The 19,488-nt window shown below is 42.6% G+C and overlaps 1 protein-coding gene across 3 annotated transcripts in view; it reads right to left on the reverse strand.

Annotated features, from left to right (window-relative positions):
* The window catches only part of STRN3 (striatin 3), a 900,588-nt gene that overhangs the window by 328,162 nt on the left and 552,938 nt on the right, over positions 1 to 19,488 (reverse strand). For 2 of the 3 annotated variants that reach the window (XM_085627373.1, XM_085627371.1), the window contains one exon: positions 2,854 to 2,987. In XM_085627373.1, coding sequence (XP_085483499.1) covers positions 2,854 to 2,987 — 134 coding nt within the window. The remainder of the gene's footprint in view (positions 1 to 2,853; positions 2,988 to 19,488) is intronic. The other variant, XM_085627372.1, reaches the window with a different exon arrangement.

Here is a 19,488-nt window from a genome sequence, read left to right on the forward strand (position 1 = left end):
GATGATTTCCTCATGATGTGCGAGGAGGAATTCCCTCTGCCCGTCCCCCAGCCAAGCAATAGCCGTATCATCGAAGGGGTGAAATCTACAGCGTGTGTTCTATGTATTTAGTAAAGAAGTTTATAAAAACTTCGGAAGATGTTGACTATGTCAGCAGTGTCCCTATGTAACTGGCCTTCTTCGTCTTCTATTTCCAATATGGTGTTGGTAAAACGAGGGGGACGGATTACTGAAGCTAACACTTTCCCCGGTCTTTCTCCTTCCCCCATACCGCCGCGCCTGATGGCATTTCCCTCAAAATTTGCATTCCCTCTCCGCCGCTTCATGGTGTTCGGTAATAAGGTCACGTAGACGCACTATATGTGCCAGCGAGGACGAAGGGAGAATTCCAGCTGCTTAATGTCTTGCTCTAATTTTCGCAGTGTGTTGCAAATGTCCCTAAACACTCCCCTGCTTTTTAGCTATGCATATTCCGCGCATGGTGACCTTGAAGGCACCCCACACCGTGGCATATTGTGGGACTGATTTATCGTTTCACGGGAAGAAGTCCAATATCTCCTGTTCAAGTTTGTCTTTAAAGACTGGGTCTAGTAGCGATTGTGGGTGAAGGCGTCAAGAGATATAGGGCAGATCTTCAGAGGGTGGTATGAGGGTGAGGAGAACGGGCGAGTGATCCGAGTAGGTGCGGGGGAAATGGGAAGCGTGCTGTTACCAGGTCGCTAGGCCCCTGTCTATTAGCCAGTTGTCTATGCGTGACTAAGTGGAATGGGCAGTAGAGTAACAGGCCCCTTCCTGAGTGTGTGGGTGAAGGGATCTCCAGGCATCGATTAAGTCATGTTCCGCCACGATGAGTTTAGTTAAAAAGTGACGTTTTTGTAAATTGATTTTTATTTATTGTTATTACTTAGTATTATTTATTATTTGATGTGATATTTCTGTTCTTCTATGATCTTGAAGTGAAGTAATTGTTTGGCAGAAGCAGGCTTACTGCAAAACACTGAAATGCTAATGGTTTAAATAATCAGGAATTGTGAAATCCTTTGCTCAAAACAAAGGGTGCGTCCTCATTAATTATCTCTTGCAGTGAAACTATTTGGTGAAACTCACTAACCTCTCATGTAGAAGTGATAGCCATTACAGAGGGTCTTTTCCACATTAGATAATACAATAAAGCTTTGTGGATTGGTTCAAATATTTGGATATAACTAAATTGAGTTTGCATTGTGGAAAAGGTGCTCTAACTTGTGGAAAACCCTTATTCTAGCTTTTAAGAAAGCCTTTGAATTTTGGAATTCTGAAGGCGAGGGGATTATGCAAGCCATTTCTGCATGCTATTATGACACCCCGAAGGACTTTTTAATCAAAGAAAACAGCAGATTAGACTTGGCTAGATGCAGTACGTATGACAAACACGTCTTTACAGAATGACAGAAGATTGTAATACAACAAACAAAACCTTCTTCTAATTTAAAATATGAGAGTTTCTAATTACAGGCCTCTTAGATAATTCAAATACAGTTGCCCATATCTAATTTCTGGAGCCATGCTACCAAACTCAATGAGAGCATATTTGGATGAAAGATTTGCAGGTCTTCCAGGTCACCACTTCATCTAATCCCCTCTCAGTCGGAGCCCTCTTGGATATTTTGTAACGAACCTCAGCTCTTGATGGAATGAGAGTCTGCGAGGAACACTAAACAGATATGGGTCCTATGTGGCCTTCTACAAGTAGATTTGACAAATGCATACAGCAGTCTGACTGGGAAAATAGGCTTGAAACCCCAATGAGAGTCTGATTCTTATTTGTAGCAATAGGACAAGCTGAATTAAGATCACATTTGTAGAATTGTGACAATAAGTATGCAGAAAAACTAATAGTATAGTATTTCAAGGTCCCTCCCACTCTCATGGGTCGGAAAAAAGAACTCTAAAGCAACTGCAAGTAGAAAGGATCACGGGACTGAAGTCTCAGAATCTTTTAAAAGACAAATAGTATTTTGTTTTAATACCTTTTAATGCTAAGCCTAAAGGACATCCTTTGTTCCCTCACTTTACAGGGATTTAGGCTGCAATTTAGATTACGCTGCTGCAATGTAGTTTTAAGAAGGAATTTCTCTGGAATTAGAATAATTCCAGGGAAAACAAATCAGCCGCTTAACAGGCTTTGGGGGCGCTTTACAACACTGGATATGATTGATTTGGCACCTAATTTGTAAATAAACTTGTCAATTGTGTTCTGGGTTCCAGGAAACAGCATGGAATTCTGATGTTCAGGACTTTCAAAAACATTTCTAAAATACAGAATTAACTTTACACTTGTTTTTACATTTATACTGCACCTACTAAAACAGAAGGTTGAATGTCCGTCATCCTGAAAGTGACTGTTTATTTTTGTGTATATGCTGCAGAACTAAGATACGCCACAGGCGATTTTATCAAAATTCCCCATCAATGCTAGAGGAACCAGAGCTTTGAAACTGTACAATTAAAGCTACCCAAGGCAGTTATTTATTCGTTTTTTGTGAACAAAGGTGAAAAGAGAAGGTTTTCTAGCTTTATGTTTTATGCACCTCTTGGTGGTAACTGGGACCCACTCCCGTTTATCTGGTATTTGATGCAGTTGAAACATATTGTAGCCAGTTTACAGCAGGCTAAACAAGTTTTCTTTTGACAATGCATATCAACTGCCCAGCAAACAAAATACAAGAGATACATTTTAACAGGGGATAACTAAGAGGTTGCCATAGTTTTATTTTTAAAGAAGCTTCTCTTTCAACCATGAGATTAAACCAAATCATGAGATTAAACCTGAGCAACCTTCGGAAGAATAATGACGAGACATTTCATACTTACATCGTAGCTAAAATCAGCATCGTTTGTGACGGTCAAGTCAGCAAGATCCCCAAGGCCAAGAACACTTTCCAAAACATCATCTGAACCCATGATGAAAGACTTGCCACCACCAGATGGAAACGCAATAGGTTCTGCTGCAAAAAATAAATGATTATGTAAACATTTTTATAAACAACTTGCATAGTAACAGCATTTCTGAACTCATGCTGTCATACTATTTTCCAAATAAGTAATTTATCCAGTAGCAGCTAATGACCATAAAGTCAAATTTATCTATAAAAGGTATACGCATAGCTACATAAACCATTAAAAAAATAAAAATTGAAAGATAGGCAATAGAGTTAAAGCGCTGTTCATGCCTGCTGTGAAATGCAGCTCATGAGTCTGAATAGTGGCAAAGTCGACTCAGACTTCCATCTTTCTGAGGTTGCTAAACTCAGTGGATAACAATACCACCATTAAGAAATGGCACAAATATGGTTTGATGAGCTATATTTATATAAAAAAAAGATACGTTTGACATTACTGGAGACGTCTGCCACACAGATGGACATATTGAGAGCAGTTAAGTTGAAGTGATCATACCGAGTTACTGCCTTTACTGCACCGTCCTACATTCTTTAACTGTGTTAAGAGGAAAGATGGGGAGTGCCATACACTCTCCTACATTTCTGCAGGTTCGGTATAAAAAAAATACACATTCTGCAAGTCAAAGGATACTAGCCAGTTGTCCGCTTCCAATGCCCAAAAAAATCTGTGCAAGCACACCATCTGGAACGTGTACCTGCAAAGGTAAAAGTTTAAGAGAATGAAGTCTAGGATTGGATTTAGACCGCCCCTCTTAGTTGGAAACCAGGAAGTATAAAGTGTAGCAGCTCGCCATATGTCCTGCTCTGGGAACAACGACCACTGCTACTTTTTGCACCAGGGCTGCCACTTCTTGTTGCAGAATCTCAAGGTGCGCTACTGACTGACGTGACTGAAGCAAAGGGACTGGAGGAGGAGCCTAGTGGAAGTGTAGGATACATACACTTTGTATCATTTTTAACACCTACTGGTCCCTTGTTAGTGTCTTTCAAGTCTGTAAAAAGGCTGATATCCTCCCTCCAACCAGCTGCATATGTTTCCTTACGCAGGAACTAAAGAAGCTTTTCAGGTCGTGCCGGGGAGGATGAGGAGGTGCTGGGGTCTGACTTCACTTAGTCTTGCCACAGCCTCCATATGGCTCAATAACTAGTTATAGTATGCAAAAAAACAATAGACAGAATGGTTGAATTAATCTCAACCACTGATTATTACTCTTGCCATATCTCAGTCCATTGTTATTATTCAAATCATGCCTCCTCAGTTTGGACTCAGCCATATGCAAATCAGTCTTGACCTTGACCGAATGGAAACAGTTCAGCTCAAATTGCCAGGCTAAGCCTCACTGAACCAGAACACAAGCATCCCATGACCGGTTTCAATCCCATTACGACTTATCAGTTGGGTATAGCTTGGTTCCAGTGGCACAAAGTGCACAGTACCCATGTCTGGGCATACCGGTCACACTCAAGTACACCAAAAAGCGATGGATGGAATTCTTGAATTAATCTCAGCCACTGGTAATTACTCAGGGCCACATTCCAGTCAATCGATATGTTGCACACCATGCCACCTCAGTTTGGTACCAGCCACATGCAAGTCAGTCTAACTAGGCTGCTGGATGGGCTGATAGAGTTGGCACAAAAGAAGTCGCCTGAAGTATCCTCAAAACTTCTCATACTGCCTTACGAAGCTCTTGGGCTGAAGATGCCAGGCCCAAAGATCAAGCAGTTGTGCGGTCAGTCTTAAAAGAAATCTAACTTGTCGACATTGTGGCATTTTGATCAGGTCAGAACCTGAACTGAATAGGCCTACCATGATTCGATTATTCGGTACACTTTTAGCAGAGTAGATCATGGTTGTATACTCTCTCTATCCTTGACCTCTTCCATAAGGAGTTGTGCCTCTATGGTGGACCACATCAGAATAGACTCAGGCTGTGGTGAAGGACCTTGAAAAGGTGCTGGTACTGGAGACTTGCACCAGTGGCAGAGTATGGGCCGAAGTCTGATGTGGAGCAGAAATAAATGGCACAGTATTGGGAGCCGGAATGACTTCTGCCAGTAGCACTATATGGTACAGCAGCCACTGTTGCAGTGGCACTGAGTGGCAAAGCATTCAGGGCCGACTGCAACACAATTTGAGACCAAAATGGTTCCAAGGGACCTACTGGTGCATTCATCGTGAACCACAGCAAATTGAAACAATGACTTCATGGCATGTTGGTACTGCACCGGATCAGTGCCTGGCGCAGGAAATTACAGATAGCATGGAAAGGTTGCCGGCATTTGTGCTGCGGACACACACCTCTCATTGGCTAGGAGACCAGGGCCAGAAGCTTACATCTTTGCACGCCGTCGATCACGCCTCATTTAAAATACAATGCCCTCTATATAGTTCATCGTGCTTTTCACCAGATGGGCCAATATTCATCTTAACTCATGTCTCTCACTCCTTGCTGTGGCATTTCAAATTACAGTGGTCCCCAAGAATCACTGAAATCGTTTAGGTGGTTGCTGCTTCTTATTCTTAGTAGCTTGGGCGTGGAATGATCTTCCTCCCAATCTGTGTTTGATTGACAATCATTTGGCCTTTCTGAAAGCCCTGTAAATGTTTCTTTTTTACTTTGCCTTTTTATATTGTTTTCACCGGTCAGGTTTTTCGGCCTGCCGTTACTGTGCAGTTGCAATGCAAAGCAGCTTTTTTTCTGAGCGATATCATGTCCTGCAAAACATACCTTCTAGAAAGAAAATGTTCATAACACTGCGTTTTGAAAGCTGTTACTTGGAATGTGATCAATTAACTGTATTAGAGTATTTACTATTTTATTACTGTACGGTTGAAGAGGGAAAGATCAGATCTGAGACTTCCTCCCACATCTGCACAGGTTGGATGTATGAGTCACTTGTTATCTAACCTTGCATTGATTCCTCCCACAATGGATCAAGAACTGGGATGTCACAATGGTCTCCCAGCTCTTTCTTTGTAATCAAATCGAAAGTAAGAATTTTCTTAAAAAGAGACTGGCAAACTAAACTTGCTATATACCATTCTAATCAGACTGATCTCTTTAAATGTCAACCGGAGGAATCTCACTTGAGGTGGAGGCAAATATTTCCTGCTCATTTGATTGTCCTGCACGAAGATCTTTGAACAATTTTTTTTCCTCCATCATCAAGATCTTCATCTTCACCCCCAGCTTTTTATCATGACAGTTAGGAGATGGTAGCTGAGGAGGTAGTGGAAGAGGTGGTGGATAGGGGTTATATAGGTCGCATTTCAATTAAAAGGAGGCAAGGTTGAAATTTGAGGCATGTGTGCAGAAGAACATCATATGGAAGTACTTTTGTAGTTGTCATAATGTGGTACTTGTGGGTATTTGTATTTGTGGAGCATCACAATGAATTTCTACTGTAAGGCAAAAGAGATGGTTCTGTTTACAGTGGTTAATTCTGAAATATTTACTCCTCATTCTGTGAATCTACGTTTACATGCAAGTCGCTCAGAGTGGAGACCGCCCTCCTGTCATCACTATCGATGGAAAAAAAGCTTCCCATTTAGACTGAAAATTTCTTGCGAGCTTCTGCTTTTCATCCTCCAACTCAGAGGTCATCTACTGTAACAGACTCAGGTGTTGGAGTTGCAACAGAAAGTGGTGAAACAGTCAGCAAGTAGGAGGAATGGAAAGTGGCAATAAAACTGTAGCAACTGACAAGTACACTGTCATCAACAACGCTACTAATGAGGGGCTATGAATAAAGATGTATGAGAGGGTTTTCGTATAGGCTGAAAGCGCTAACAAAAGGAACTACCTGGAAAAGAACTGATGTCTGGATTTGGTGAGCTACAGATATGGATGCAACGTCTCACCATTACAAGTAACAGGGGAGGAGACAATGTTATTTTACTGGTACTGGAGCTAAATTCTATTCCATTGAAAGGCATATGCTGCTCTGGTGGCAAGTTCCTTTGCCTCTATCATCCATTTGGTCTTTTGGCACCTTCCAAGAACCTTAATTCTTGTACTCAGAAGCCATAGTGCTAAGCTCAAGAATGCAAGATGGTGGTCCTCTTGCACAAGTAGTGGTCAATAATAAAAAAGTCAGCCACCTTCAATCTTCAAAGGGGGACGCGACAGGGTTGCCCCTTGTCCCCGCTTTTATTTGCATTAACGTTAGAGCCCCTAGCTTACTGGATCCGAAAGGACCCTATAATTCGGGGATTACGATGGGCAGAGGAGTGGGAAGACTATCTCACTCTATGCAGAATACATCTTACTGTACCTGGCATCTCTAGAAAGATTGCTGCATAGGGTTCTCAACTTATTTACTAATTTTGATATAACATTAACTGGTCCAAATCGGTTATATTTGTACTGAACGGAAATCCGCCTGCCCTGCCCAAAGACTGTAAGGTGGTGATAACCACATTGGATTCAAATGTCTAGGACTGTTCATCACTAGAGATCCCAAATTGTATTATATGTCTAATTTGCTGCCCCCATTGCAGAGGATAAGGCATGATGTGGAGCACTGGAAGACTCTTCCGCTATCGCTACAAGGCAAAGCGGTGCTCTTCAAAATGTCAATGCCTCGCTTCCTGTATGTCCTTCATAATTCACCTGCCTCTGTCCCCGCGTCTTATTTTGCAGTGGTGGAAAAAGCACAAGTGCGTTGCTCTGGGGAAGTAGCCCACCACGAATTTCATTCTCAAAACTAGTAAAAGGCTGGTATGATGGAAGAATTGGGCTACCGAATATTAAAAAGTACTACAGGGCAGCGCAACTAGCTGCCATCAACCATTGCATATACCAACCTCAGAATGATCCAGGATACGCTATGGCTAGGTGGCTCTTACCTGGGAGTAATTACACCCGGGCACTATATTCAAGGCCCGTGAAATTCCATCTGACAGGTCCCCAAAAGCACTCGGTTCAGGTGCGGCATACGGCACATAGGAGCATGGACTGGGCAAAGACAATAACACTGTCCACCCCGCTGTGGGATGCCGAAAAACTGGGCTCCCTCTGGAGGACCAGGGGTTTTGATAAATGGGATGTCATTGGAATATCTAGGGTGGGCGACCTTTGGAAAAAAGGAGGAGGTGCCCTTCGCGACTCTACAGCAAAACCACGAATTGGCGGAAACTGAAAGATTCTGGTACTTACAGGTACGATATGCCTTGTAGACAGTGGTCCCGAGAGGAGAGACCCCCTCCCCTGAGGCCTCACCTCTCGAAGATAGGCTTCTCAATGGATTTATGCCAAAAAAAGCAATTTCCCTGACTTATTCTAAACTGATCAACCATTTACCTGATCCTCTGCCACAGCGCCGTGAAAAATGGGAGAGGGATTTGTCGGGACTGGAGGATGAGGACTGACTGGAAGCACTGGCATCGCCGAAAGAGGTAGCAATATCCTCTAAACTAAGATTGGTGCAGATGAAAATATTGCATGGAATATATGTCATGGGGCCAGCGTTTGTCAGGATGGGCTACAGAGAAGTCCCTAGTTGCAGAAGACAGTGTGGCCGGGAGGGCACGTTTTTACATATCATATGGGAATGCCCACGTATTAGCAGGTACTGGAGTGATGTGGTCCGGTGCATGGGGGAGGTACTGGGAGAGAGGCTGGCACCAGAGGCAAAAAGATGTTTTCTAAATTTATGGGAACCAACAGATTTGGGTAGCAAAGAGAGAACATGAGTATCGCTAGGTCAGATGGTAGCTAAGCGAAACATAGTAAGGAAATGGGGGGCGCAAGATGTTCCGACAGTGATGGACTGGAACAACAATATGGATTGGTGCATGTTTAGGGAGAAAACAGTATATGTATCTAGGGGGTGCCCGAGGAAGTGAATGCAAATATGGGGCAAATGGAAAGAATACAGGGGAGATATATGTGTACCGCCTAGCTTACCGGCGCAATTGCCCCCAGATGAATCAGAAGTTTGAAATACAAGAGTAATCTAACCAAGGAAATTGTTATTTATTGAGAGTAACCCATGTGTTCCATATAAATGATCACTGTGAAACAAAGAATGTGCTAAAAGTGATATCTGTACCGTTGTTTGTTACAATTATTAAAAAGATAAAAAAAAAAAAAGAATGCAAGATGGGTTTGGAATAATTGTCCCTGAACATGGACAGAGGTTTTCTTTGCACAGCAGCTTGGGAGGCCTCAGACAAGTTAAAGGCAAGTCATTCTGGAGCAAGAATAATCCTGGCTCTGAAATGTCCCAATGTTGTAAGGGTGGTCACTATCAGTGGAGTTGGAAGGCAGTTAATCAAAGGGGATTCTTCAAGAATCTTGGCTGCAGGTATATGGCCGTGACGTTTTGGCATTTTGTTATTTGTGACATGGCAACCCAGTTCTTAATTCTACAAAATAGCTTGCAATTCTTCTTCATCCAAAACCCATTTCTGATCCTTATAGACTCGGCTTAGAGCATCTGCTTAAACATACAGCATGTCTGAAGGTTAATGTGCTATTAAGGCACTCACTTTGACCAGAAATATTGTTATTATGGGTCTTTCATGCCACCAATCTAAAAAAAAAAAACTTTTCATACTATCCAAATGTGAAGCTCTGCTTCTTTTAAACCCACTGCACACATACTAACCTCCCCCTTACCCCCCCGCCCCCATCTTAAGTTGTGGAAAAAAATCTGAAGTGCCAACATCAAAGTAAAAAAATAGTTTATTGTTTCAGTTAATTAAAACCATAACAATACACTTACTTAAACGGAATGCTGCGATTAAATAGAATTATTTTTCCCCTATTTTTTTTGTTTCCTAAAAATCGTGAAAGCCTTTCGCTTCTACTAAAATTATGTATGAAGAATATCATTATTAAAAAATGGACATTTTTAACGTGAGTAGTTTACAGTTTGGCAAGTCTAGAGCGTTGATTAATTCCTGGGCCACTGTGTAGGATTGAAGAGTGTTCCTCCCAGTGTTCTGGTATTATTCTGCATTGTGTTTGGGAGTACGATCTGCTTCTGAGCAGACCGTCTTATTTGCTTTTTGCGAGCAGGGCACAGGGTTCCTTTTTAATGCTTGTGCATGAGCTGAGAGGAACTTCATCAGTTGGCAATTCAATGGAGTGTCTGTTGGGTCCAAGGCCGCCATAATTGCCGATCTACATGTTCTTATGCATCTAATGTTCATGGCCTGTTTTAGGTAGGGGACTCGTGCTTTAGATAATTTAGGACAAATACAAACAAGGTGAACAAGGTCCTCTTTACTGCTCCCACATAGTCAACAATCTTTAGGCCCTTCGTAAACCCAAGTAGGCTGGTCCATAGTGGACGGGAATTTACCTAAACGCAGGAACATTAATTTTAGTTTTCTATGGGCCAAGACCATAATGGTTAGGTATGGTGCTGGGGTGAGTGATTTATAGTTGAACATTACCATCCAGGCATGTTTTCTCTTGCTGAAAGTGATTTTGTCTGCTAGCAGCGAGTGGAGCTTTGCTGATTTGTTTATGGCTTGCTTAAAGGCCGGGTAGGGTAGGTTTGTTTCCCAGAGTTCTCTTGTGCGAGTATCTAGTATGGCCTTTTTTAAATATTGGTTATATGGGGACTTTGCGTCTTTCTCTAATTCGTACCACAGAGCCTTGTTCAGTTCAGAGACGGCTATGTATTGTTTCAGGCTGTACCATTGCTTGATGGGTGCATACATTCTTCCCAGCGTTTCGTTGGTTACCCCAAATTCTAGTCTGGTCTGTGCTGGGGAAGCTCCCTGATGGATTTGAAAGACTTTTGTAAACTGCAACTTCTGCTTTGTTTAGTAGGTCAGCGTCTTTACCGTGGAGAGCTGTGCTGCCATATAATAGCATTGGTAGCATTTTGGCTTTTATTGTTGCTAGTAGGGGTTTGAATGATGGCCACCTGAGGTTTTTTGATAAGGACCTGAAGGCGAACGATAAGGCATTTGCTCTCTGAGTAATGTAAGCTCTTTGCTCCTGATGGTTGTGTCGATTATCGACGTAGAACCCCAAGTATTTGTAGTTAGGTACTACTTCTAACTTTTTGCCCTCCAGTTGGAATTCTTGTTTGGCAGTCCGTCGTCTGGTAATAAGAATTGTTTTGCTTTTGTGATGTTTATCTCTAGATTGTTGTCGACTATAAATTCCAACATTCCTGCAAGTGATCTTTGTAAGCCGATCTTGGTTAGGCTCATCAAAACAACGTCATCTGCATAGGATAAGTGGGTTAGAGCTAGGGTACCTAATTTAAGTGGGTGGGAAGTGATCTTATTGAGCTTTGGCGCAAGGTCTGCCATGAAAAGATTAAAAAGATGAGGGGTCAGGACACAACCTTGTTTTAGCCCTTTGGTGGTTTTAACTTTTGATAGCCTTGCTCCATCTCCCAATTTTACTCTCATACATGTGTTGGAGTATAAGAGCAATATTCCTCTGAGTATCTTGTCCGGGACGTTCCAGCTGTGCAGTTTTCCCCACAGAATGTTACGATCCACACTGTCAAAGGCCGCCTTTAGGTCGATGAAACCGAGGTGGAGCTGTTGTTTCCTTCGGATGTATTTGTCGGCTAGCCGTGAGAGTGATAAAATATTTGTTGTTGTCCCGCACCCTTTCCTGAAGCCTGTTGATTAAGCGAGATTCGTTTTGAGCTATCAGACCAAGTAGTCCATTTTTCCAGAAGTAATGGGGAGTAGTGCATCGCGTCCACGTCCAAAAGTGCTATCAGCCTTTAACTTGCTGGGGATGTTCTAACGCCACCATCGAAAATCTGAGTAATTACTGAGCCTTGCCAGCTTGACGGAATTTGACATTCTCTCTCCACTTCATCAAACAGGTTTTTTTAGTCTTGTGCTCCAGAAGTCTGGGTCCGATTTAAAAATTATTGGGGGGATACCGTTTGGACCTAGGGCACCGTTACCACGGGTCTTCCGGAGTGGTGTTCTTACTTTGTCGCTGAAGTCTGGGTGTTCGGATGCGGCTACTGTCTTGCGGTCCTCACTCAATTGTGCTTCTTCTGCGTAGTGCTGCATAGGCCATAGGCCAGTTCCTGGTGCTTGTGCTGCCCTCCGTTCTTCTCTCAAGTATGCCTCTTCTGTGTTGTGCAATGTGGGTCGTCCACAGGTTGGGGAACTGTTTGTGGTTTGTGGGGCCCGCCTGTCATAGCTTAGTTGTTGTTCTTGCTCCATGGACGACACATGTGTCCTCTGCTTCCATTCTAGATGTTTCAGACGTTCTGTGTCTGTACATCTTTGTTATAAGTGTGGTCCAATCGGCTTCTTGTACGCTTGAGGTAATTGGGTTTGAGTGGTGGTTTAGCCCATTTATTATTCTCCAAAACGCACATGAGTTGGTGTTTTTTGCCGTGCATAGTAGTTTTGCCCAAAGGTTTTCCTCCCTTCTTTTCTGTTCCCACAATGCCTTTTTATATTTTTTCTTGAGATTCTGTCTTTGGTCCCAGTCTTTGAGTGACGTTTGTGTTTTTTTCAGTATCCTTGCGTTTTTCCTGTTTGCGATGTGGTCTCGTTCCTTGGAGATTTGTTCATCCCTTCCAGATGTAGGTAGGGACTGCTTTTTTGGTGCCTCTGTTGAGGAGTCCATTAGGTCTTCAGACGATCTTGTAGTGTTTAATGTGTAATCTTTTTTTCTGGATGTGGTGAATATAGGGAACATTTTCGGCCCATGCTCCATGTTCCCTGCCGGCAGTTTGTTCCTTGCTTTCCTTTCTCTTTTTTTTTTTGTTGTCTTGTTAGTTTAATTGGTGTAGGTGAGACAGGCAAGTTTGACGTGGGGCCTGCCTTTTCCGTGTTTGTCACTTTTTGTTTTTCTTTGTCCGTCTGTTTGAGGAAGGTTGGTTGAGTGTTATCAGCTTTTTTGTGCTTGGAACATGGCAGGCTTGATTGTCTGAGCGCTAGACTTTGTTCTAACAGATTAGGAAGGAGGCTCAGTTTGTCTATAATTGGGCCGCAGGTACAGGGACTTAGTTCTAGTGTGTATTTTGAATGTGCTGTTATCAGTTTGTTCAGTTTGTCCAGTTTAGTGTCTATCCCTGCTAAATAGAGGGTTATGGTGTTAATTCGGTCTATTTGAACATCCAGTTTGTCCCATTGCCAGTTAAGTGCCTTTGCAAATGACTGGAGTGTTTCTATTAAAGACTTGAGAAGCTCCGGGTGGGTTGAATGAATGAATGAAATAAAACTTTATTCGGTTTTTTACAACCATAAAAGTATACACTTAGCAGCATAACATTCCATAGATAAGCAAGTCAGGATCATACAATATACAATACATTTCTCAACCCTATAATTCACAACCATAAAAATGCAAGATAAAAAATCATCTTAAAATAAAAAAAAAAACTATTCCATTATTGAGTCACACTGACCTTCTAGCATGTCTCACAAATTGCTTCTATCCATTAATAACCCATTTTCCCTGAATCTAAAAAGATCTAAATTTCATTGGTGCTCTTTACATTTAAGAAACTCTTTCACTTTGTTTATATATTTCCCAATAGCACAGGCTATATCTAGGTTCTTCATTTCCACTAAAAGGTTTACAGCTTGCAACCTATTTTTAATTTCATATATTTTTAAATTGGGCCTAAAATCTCTCTTCATATATCTAAAATCTTTAAAACGTCTAATAAAATATGTAAAATATCACAGGTAGTGCCTAAAGTGCAGGTGCATTTTCCATTGCTATTTAGCATTAAGATTTTTACCCCATTGTTCACATAACAGGGATTTAGCCCAATTCTCAATCTTAACACTTCACGCCTTAACAGGCAACCAGGTAACCTGTCGATATAGGGGTAATGTAAATCATTTTTCCATGCTGAGGCCATAAAAGCAACTGAACTTTTCCGTAAGAGGTATTCTTGATCATGGGTTCGGGACGCTTCTATTCCCAATGTCCTAAGTTCTTTCTTGTCTATCTTTAGGTCTAAGTACTGAGGGCACAACTTAAGCTTTAAAACACCATATGCTTGAATAATTGAAGCTCTGGTCTCTCTTGCCAAGGACAACTCACTATTGGCAATTTCATTTTTACACCACTGAGATTTTTTGATCCTCACCTGATCCTAACCGCTGCCAGAAACGCAATAAAGCCATGCAAGCGGTTATACCCCATGAGGTGATTCCCAATTCTAATCTTACTGCTTGTATCATGGACGATCTAGGCAGCGAGCGGCTGGGTTAAAGCAGCACTATGTGCGATATCTTGGTATGAAGGAGCAGCGCCCCGATTCTGCTCTTGGTATAGTTTCTTTGAGAACGGCTGCCTTCAGAAGCTCTGCCTCTGACTTCATTCTGAGGACTAAAGAAAGCTATGCCTGAAGGGTTGGCTGAGGATCTTCATTTGGCCACTGCGCATGTTTCATCTAGGATGCTCTTTATTGTGCAAAGTCATGGCAGTTTTCAGATGCCGCTAGGACTTTTGTACTGAATACCTGGTTAGAAATAAGGTCTTCGTTAAGCACCCCATAAAATCTTTACTTCTGTCCTTTCAATGGGTCATAAGAATACACACAGACTCCCACAAGACCCTGTCAAAATGACTCAGTAGAGCTATTGCACTGGTCACATCCAGTGTGTTCCTGCACATGTGTAAGGATGCTACCCACATGGCAGATAAAAAGACCTGAAGTTCTGAAAGAACCTCAATTACAAGGTTTGATGGCATACAGACGCAGCAAGCTCGTTTCAGGATCAGTGCTCTCTTTTTCAGCTGTACTTAGCTGCCGGCTTCCTTTATGGATTTGCCTTTTATTTCAGATATGTTTTTCTACTAAGCTTAAGACAGCAATATTAGATCAAATGTTGAAAGATTATTAACTGGACATTTATTTTCAAAGTCAAAACCACATGAAATTTGGTGACTTGGCCTTATATGGACTGCAGTGAGAAAGTGTTCTTTTAGGACACAAGCAAAAGTCATAATGTATTATTGAGATGAGACAGTCACTGTTTGTACTCTCATAGGATTCTAGCGGTAGTAACACTGGAGAATATGTTTTTGCTAATGACCTACCATTGCTCACTATTCTTGGCCATTTAATAGCTCTTCGGTTGTTTGCGAGCAGTGGAAGCAATAATGATGATACACAGCATCTAACTGTACAAAATCAAGAAATCCTAAATCTCTATCGTCCTATTTCTCTTATCAACGTGGAGGCTAAGGTCTTGGCAAAGACATTAGTGGACCGGTTGGTATCTGTGATCGCAGACCTGGTGCACGTGGACCAATCGGGGTTCATGGCATGTAGAAGTACCCGGCATAATCTACGAAGATTGTATGGGGTGCTGCACATAACTAGTGGCAACGAGACTCAACAGATGGCTTTGATGGCGCTGGACGCCTCAATGGCTTTTGAGAGTATCGAATGGCCATACCTCTTTATGGTCCTTCAGAGGTTGGGTTTTGGCCCTACTTTTTGTGGCTTGGTCAGACTTGTAGGAGAGGCCTACGGCGCGGGTGCGAGTAAACAGAGCTATGTCTAGATCCTTTCAGCTACCGAGAGGCACTCGGCAGGGATGCCCTCTATCCCTGCTCCGGTTTGCGCTCGAGCTGGGGCCATTGGCACACTGGGTCAGGAGAGATCCTATGATCTAGGGAATACGGGCTAGAGGAGGGATGGGAAGAGCGTATCTCCCTATACGCTGATGATATTGCTCTGTACCTGACACGACCCTACTACTCTATAGCGCGAGTGCTTCACATCTTCGAGCTTTTTGTCAGCTATTCCGGATATAATATTAATTGGTCAAAATCATTGATCTTTCCACTATCGGGCCCCTCCCCCAGGGTTCCGCCGCAGTGCTCGGCGCCAGTGGTGTTAGAGGGCTTCAAATACTGGGGGATACACATCACGAGGGACCAGAAGGAGTTCCTAGATACGAACCTGGGGCCTCAAATGAGTCGCTTGTCTGCAGATGTCCGTCACTGGCGCACGCTCTCGCTCTCTGATGGGCAGGGCGGCTCTTTTAAAATAATGACTTTACCACGGCTCCTCTATATTCTACAAAATACTCCCTTTCAGGTCCGGCCAACTATCTTTAAGCGCATATTACAGGAAGTGCGGACGCTGCTGTGGGATGGAGGTTCACCGAGAATCGTGCTATATAAGCTACACAGAGGAGTCTACGACGGGGGTATAGCTGTGCTGGATGTTAGGCTGTACTACTGGGCCTCTCAATTACAGGTCATTAACGACTGGGTCAATGTAGGGGGGAGTTGGGAGAGCCGACCTATAGAGTAGATCGAGCAGTCAAGCCCAAGGGAAATTGTGAGCCCCTCTTGTCCTCCCGATCGCGACCGGAATGTCTGGAACATACCAAAGTGGTGATCCAGTGCTGGAGGGAAGCCAATAAACTGTTGGGCTGGGCCGGGAAACTGGCAGGTAAAACCCTGCTGTGGCTGGGTGATTCTTTAAGTGTCGTGGCTGCACTGTCGGGTTTTAAGGGATGGAAATTAATAGGAATAGAATATGTGGGGGATGTGTGGAAGGGGGACACTCCTCGTACGTTTGAATTTCTCCAAAAAGAGTACGATTTGCATCTTAATTTTGGCTCTGCCTCCCATTTACGCTGCCCTTGTAAATAGGGGGCAGCATCAAAATCAATGGGTGTTGCGGTGGAACACCCCACTGCCCACCCCTTTCACTCGAAGCATTGGGTGAAAGGGGGTCTTATTTAGAAGGCACTGTTAAGCCAAGTAATGGGCCAGATGTACGACCTTGTTTGCGGACGCAAACGGGAGATCCTCCCGTTTGCGGCCGCAAAAAAAGGGTAATAGCATGTACAAATGCTATTCTGCGAGTCAGTGACACGCATTTGCGACGGCAAAAAAACTCGCAGTCTACCACCTACTTCAAGTAGGTGGTAAACCACTCACAAAGGGGAAGGAGGTCCCCAGGGGACCCCTTTCCCTTTTTGAGTATGTGGGAAAATATTTTTTAAGAGCGGGCAGTGGTCCCAGAGACCACTGCCTGCCCTAAATAAAATGAAACTGAAAAGTTTCATTTTTCTTTATTTAAATGCATCCCGTTTTCCTTTAAGGAAAACGGGCTACATTTGAAAAAAAAACACGCTTAATTAAAAAAGCAGTCACAGCATGGTGGTCTGCTGACCCCATCAGGCCACCATCCCTGTGAATGCTAGCCATTCCTAAAGGGGTCGCAAATTGCGCCTGCCTCATTAGTATTAATGAGGCATTCAAATTGCGACCCCATTAGGAATCACAAACAGTGTCTGAGACACTGTTGTGCATTCCAATTAGCGACTCGCAAATGCGCTGCAATTTGTGACTCGCTAATTGACTGGTCGTACATCTGGCCCTAAGTGGGTTAACGCTGCCTTGTAAATAAGGCGAAGCCCTATCGCCACAGGAATGTTGCAAAAAGTGTTGTTCCCATGGTGATAGGGGCTTGTAAATAAGCCCCTAAATCCCTAGTAATTCGATTATTTGTTTTCTGTGCACACATGTTTATTTTTTTCAAATTACTGTTTTAATGTTTGAAATGTAAATCCTACAAATTGCTTGGGGGTCCCCGGCTTCCAGTGGTGACTCAATGGGGGTCCTCTGGAGTCAAAAGTTTGGGAACCACTGCACTAGAACCAAAATGGCTCCTATTGATTCGAGGTGATGCAGAATGGTCCAGATACGTGCGAATATGGCTGGCCCTGTCAGCGGGTGTGGCGAGCGCAATATTGCAAGGAATTGGGGGGGTGCCTTCACACCCGCAGGTGGAGGAGTGGAAACGAGATCTAGATTGGTGACAGATAGCCGAGGAAACAGTATACAAAAGTAGGGGATGTGTCAAAAAATGGAAAAAATGGCTGTTGCCGTGGCAAACGTATAGAGGGTTGTGATGCGATGGGAGATAACACACCTGTCCGCTTTATTCATGAATGTGTTGACACGGATCCTCTGTGTTAGATAACTGATGTACTTACGACAATACTTCTGTATGGTGTGGTCTTTCGAGCTTTGTTAATAAAAAGACTTTAAAAAAAAGAAATCCTAAATCTGCTCCTTGCATTTTTAATTGTAAGGCAATATGGTCACCATCACTGCGCTTAATCACTTACATGTCGGTCATCAAAGGTCACAATTGAAAGGTCGAGTAATATATCAGAAGGCATACTGTTTTTTTTCTTTTTTTTAATACAATTCCATCTGTATTTATCCATATTTATTTTTGGGTCATTTTATCCATATTTATCCATGTTTATTTCAAGTGGGCCAGGAAAACGTTCTAATTTGGGATATCCCACACTTATCTTACTTGCCCATTTAGCCTGTTTTATGATCTAGTGGTCCTTAAGTCATGTTATAATCACCTTCAAATTTATTCAATGTCTCCAAGTATATGTTGTGTGGGGATTAGTTATTAGATGGAATGCTTAGATTACAGATATTTATGAACAGCCCTAGCTTATGTCTGGACCCTGGTGGCATTGCTAAGAGCAACTTCAGAATAGCGGACGAGTTCATCTCAGCACTCTGATTTGACATTTCAGTGAAATCTTTATTCAAATTATGAGGCTGTCAGAGGCCCTACCAACTCTAGAAGGTATTGATTAAATACTATATGGGAGATAGTCCAGCCTATATATTTTATTTATTGCTCATGTTTCTTGTAGGGCACAGATATCATTCCCTATTACAACTCCCCCAATAAGAATCATCAAGTTTAGCTTGTGTGTTATTTCATAAGACATTTACTAAGGATGGAGTTTTTAGCAATGTTTCATCCGTTTTGTTTTTAAACAATTGTGGGATGCCATGACCTTGCTGCCTCTGAGGTTTTTTTTAGGTCTTAATCTTGTTCCCATCTATTCTGTTTTATCTTTTAGCTTTGGGTTCATACTAGTCTCAGTTTCTCCCAATGGGCCCAAAGGTTCCCTCTCTTTTTGGAGATTTGCTGTAAGGGGATGTATTTTGAGCCAGACAAGTTCCGATAAGTTCGATATAGGTGCGCAAGACAGACCTGCAGACACTTACATGCTCAGGTCAGGAGCCCTCTTGATGCAATGCTCCTTTGCTCGAGTGGTTTTAAATACAAATAATTTTTGAGCCATTATTTGGGGTTGTGCAGTGGCCGAAGTATATTTGCTCATCGCCTAGGGCTTTACTGGTTAAAGTTAGCTTAATGTAGTCCATAGGCTCAATGGTAAATGAACATTGTGCTGCTGAAATAACCTCTATTCAGATTACTGACAGGCACTGACCGATGGGCCTTATCTACTGAATTACATTATATGGGAGTGTTTCACTATCTTCATATGAGTGGGTATATAATTTGGAGACATTGGTCATAAATATAATCCTATCTTTGTTCCTATTTAATCCACCACGGGCATACAAATTCCTCTGTCATGTGCTCTACAGACTACTTAATGTGTTATCATACCCTGTTGGTATCGTTGGTAAGGCTCCTAATCAGCTGTTTGAACCTCCCATATTAATCTATACTGGGATCTCTTGTAGTGGATATGTGTGGTCCATTATGAGGAGCTTTCTGCATGATCTTGCTTCGTAACTATGGAGTTTGATATTTTGAT

The sequence above is a fragment of the Triturus cristatus genome, chromosome 9 (assembly GCF_964204655.1).
Source record: "Triturus cristatus chromosome 9, aTriCri1.1, whole genome shotgun sequence".
Lineage (NCBI taxonomy): Eukaryota > Metazoa > Chordata > Amphibia > Caudata > Salamandridae > Triturus > Triturus cristatus.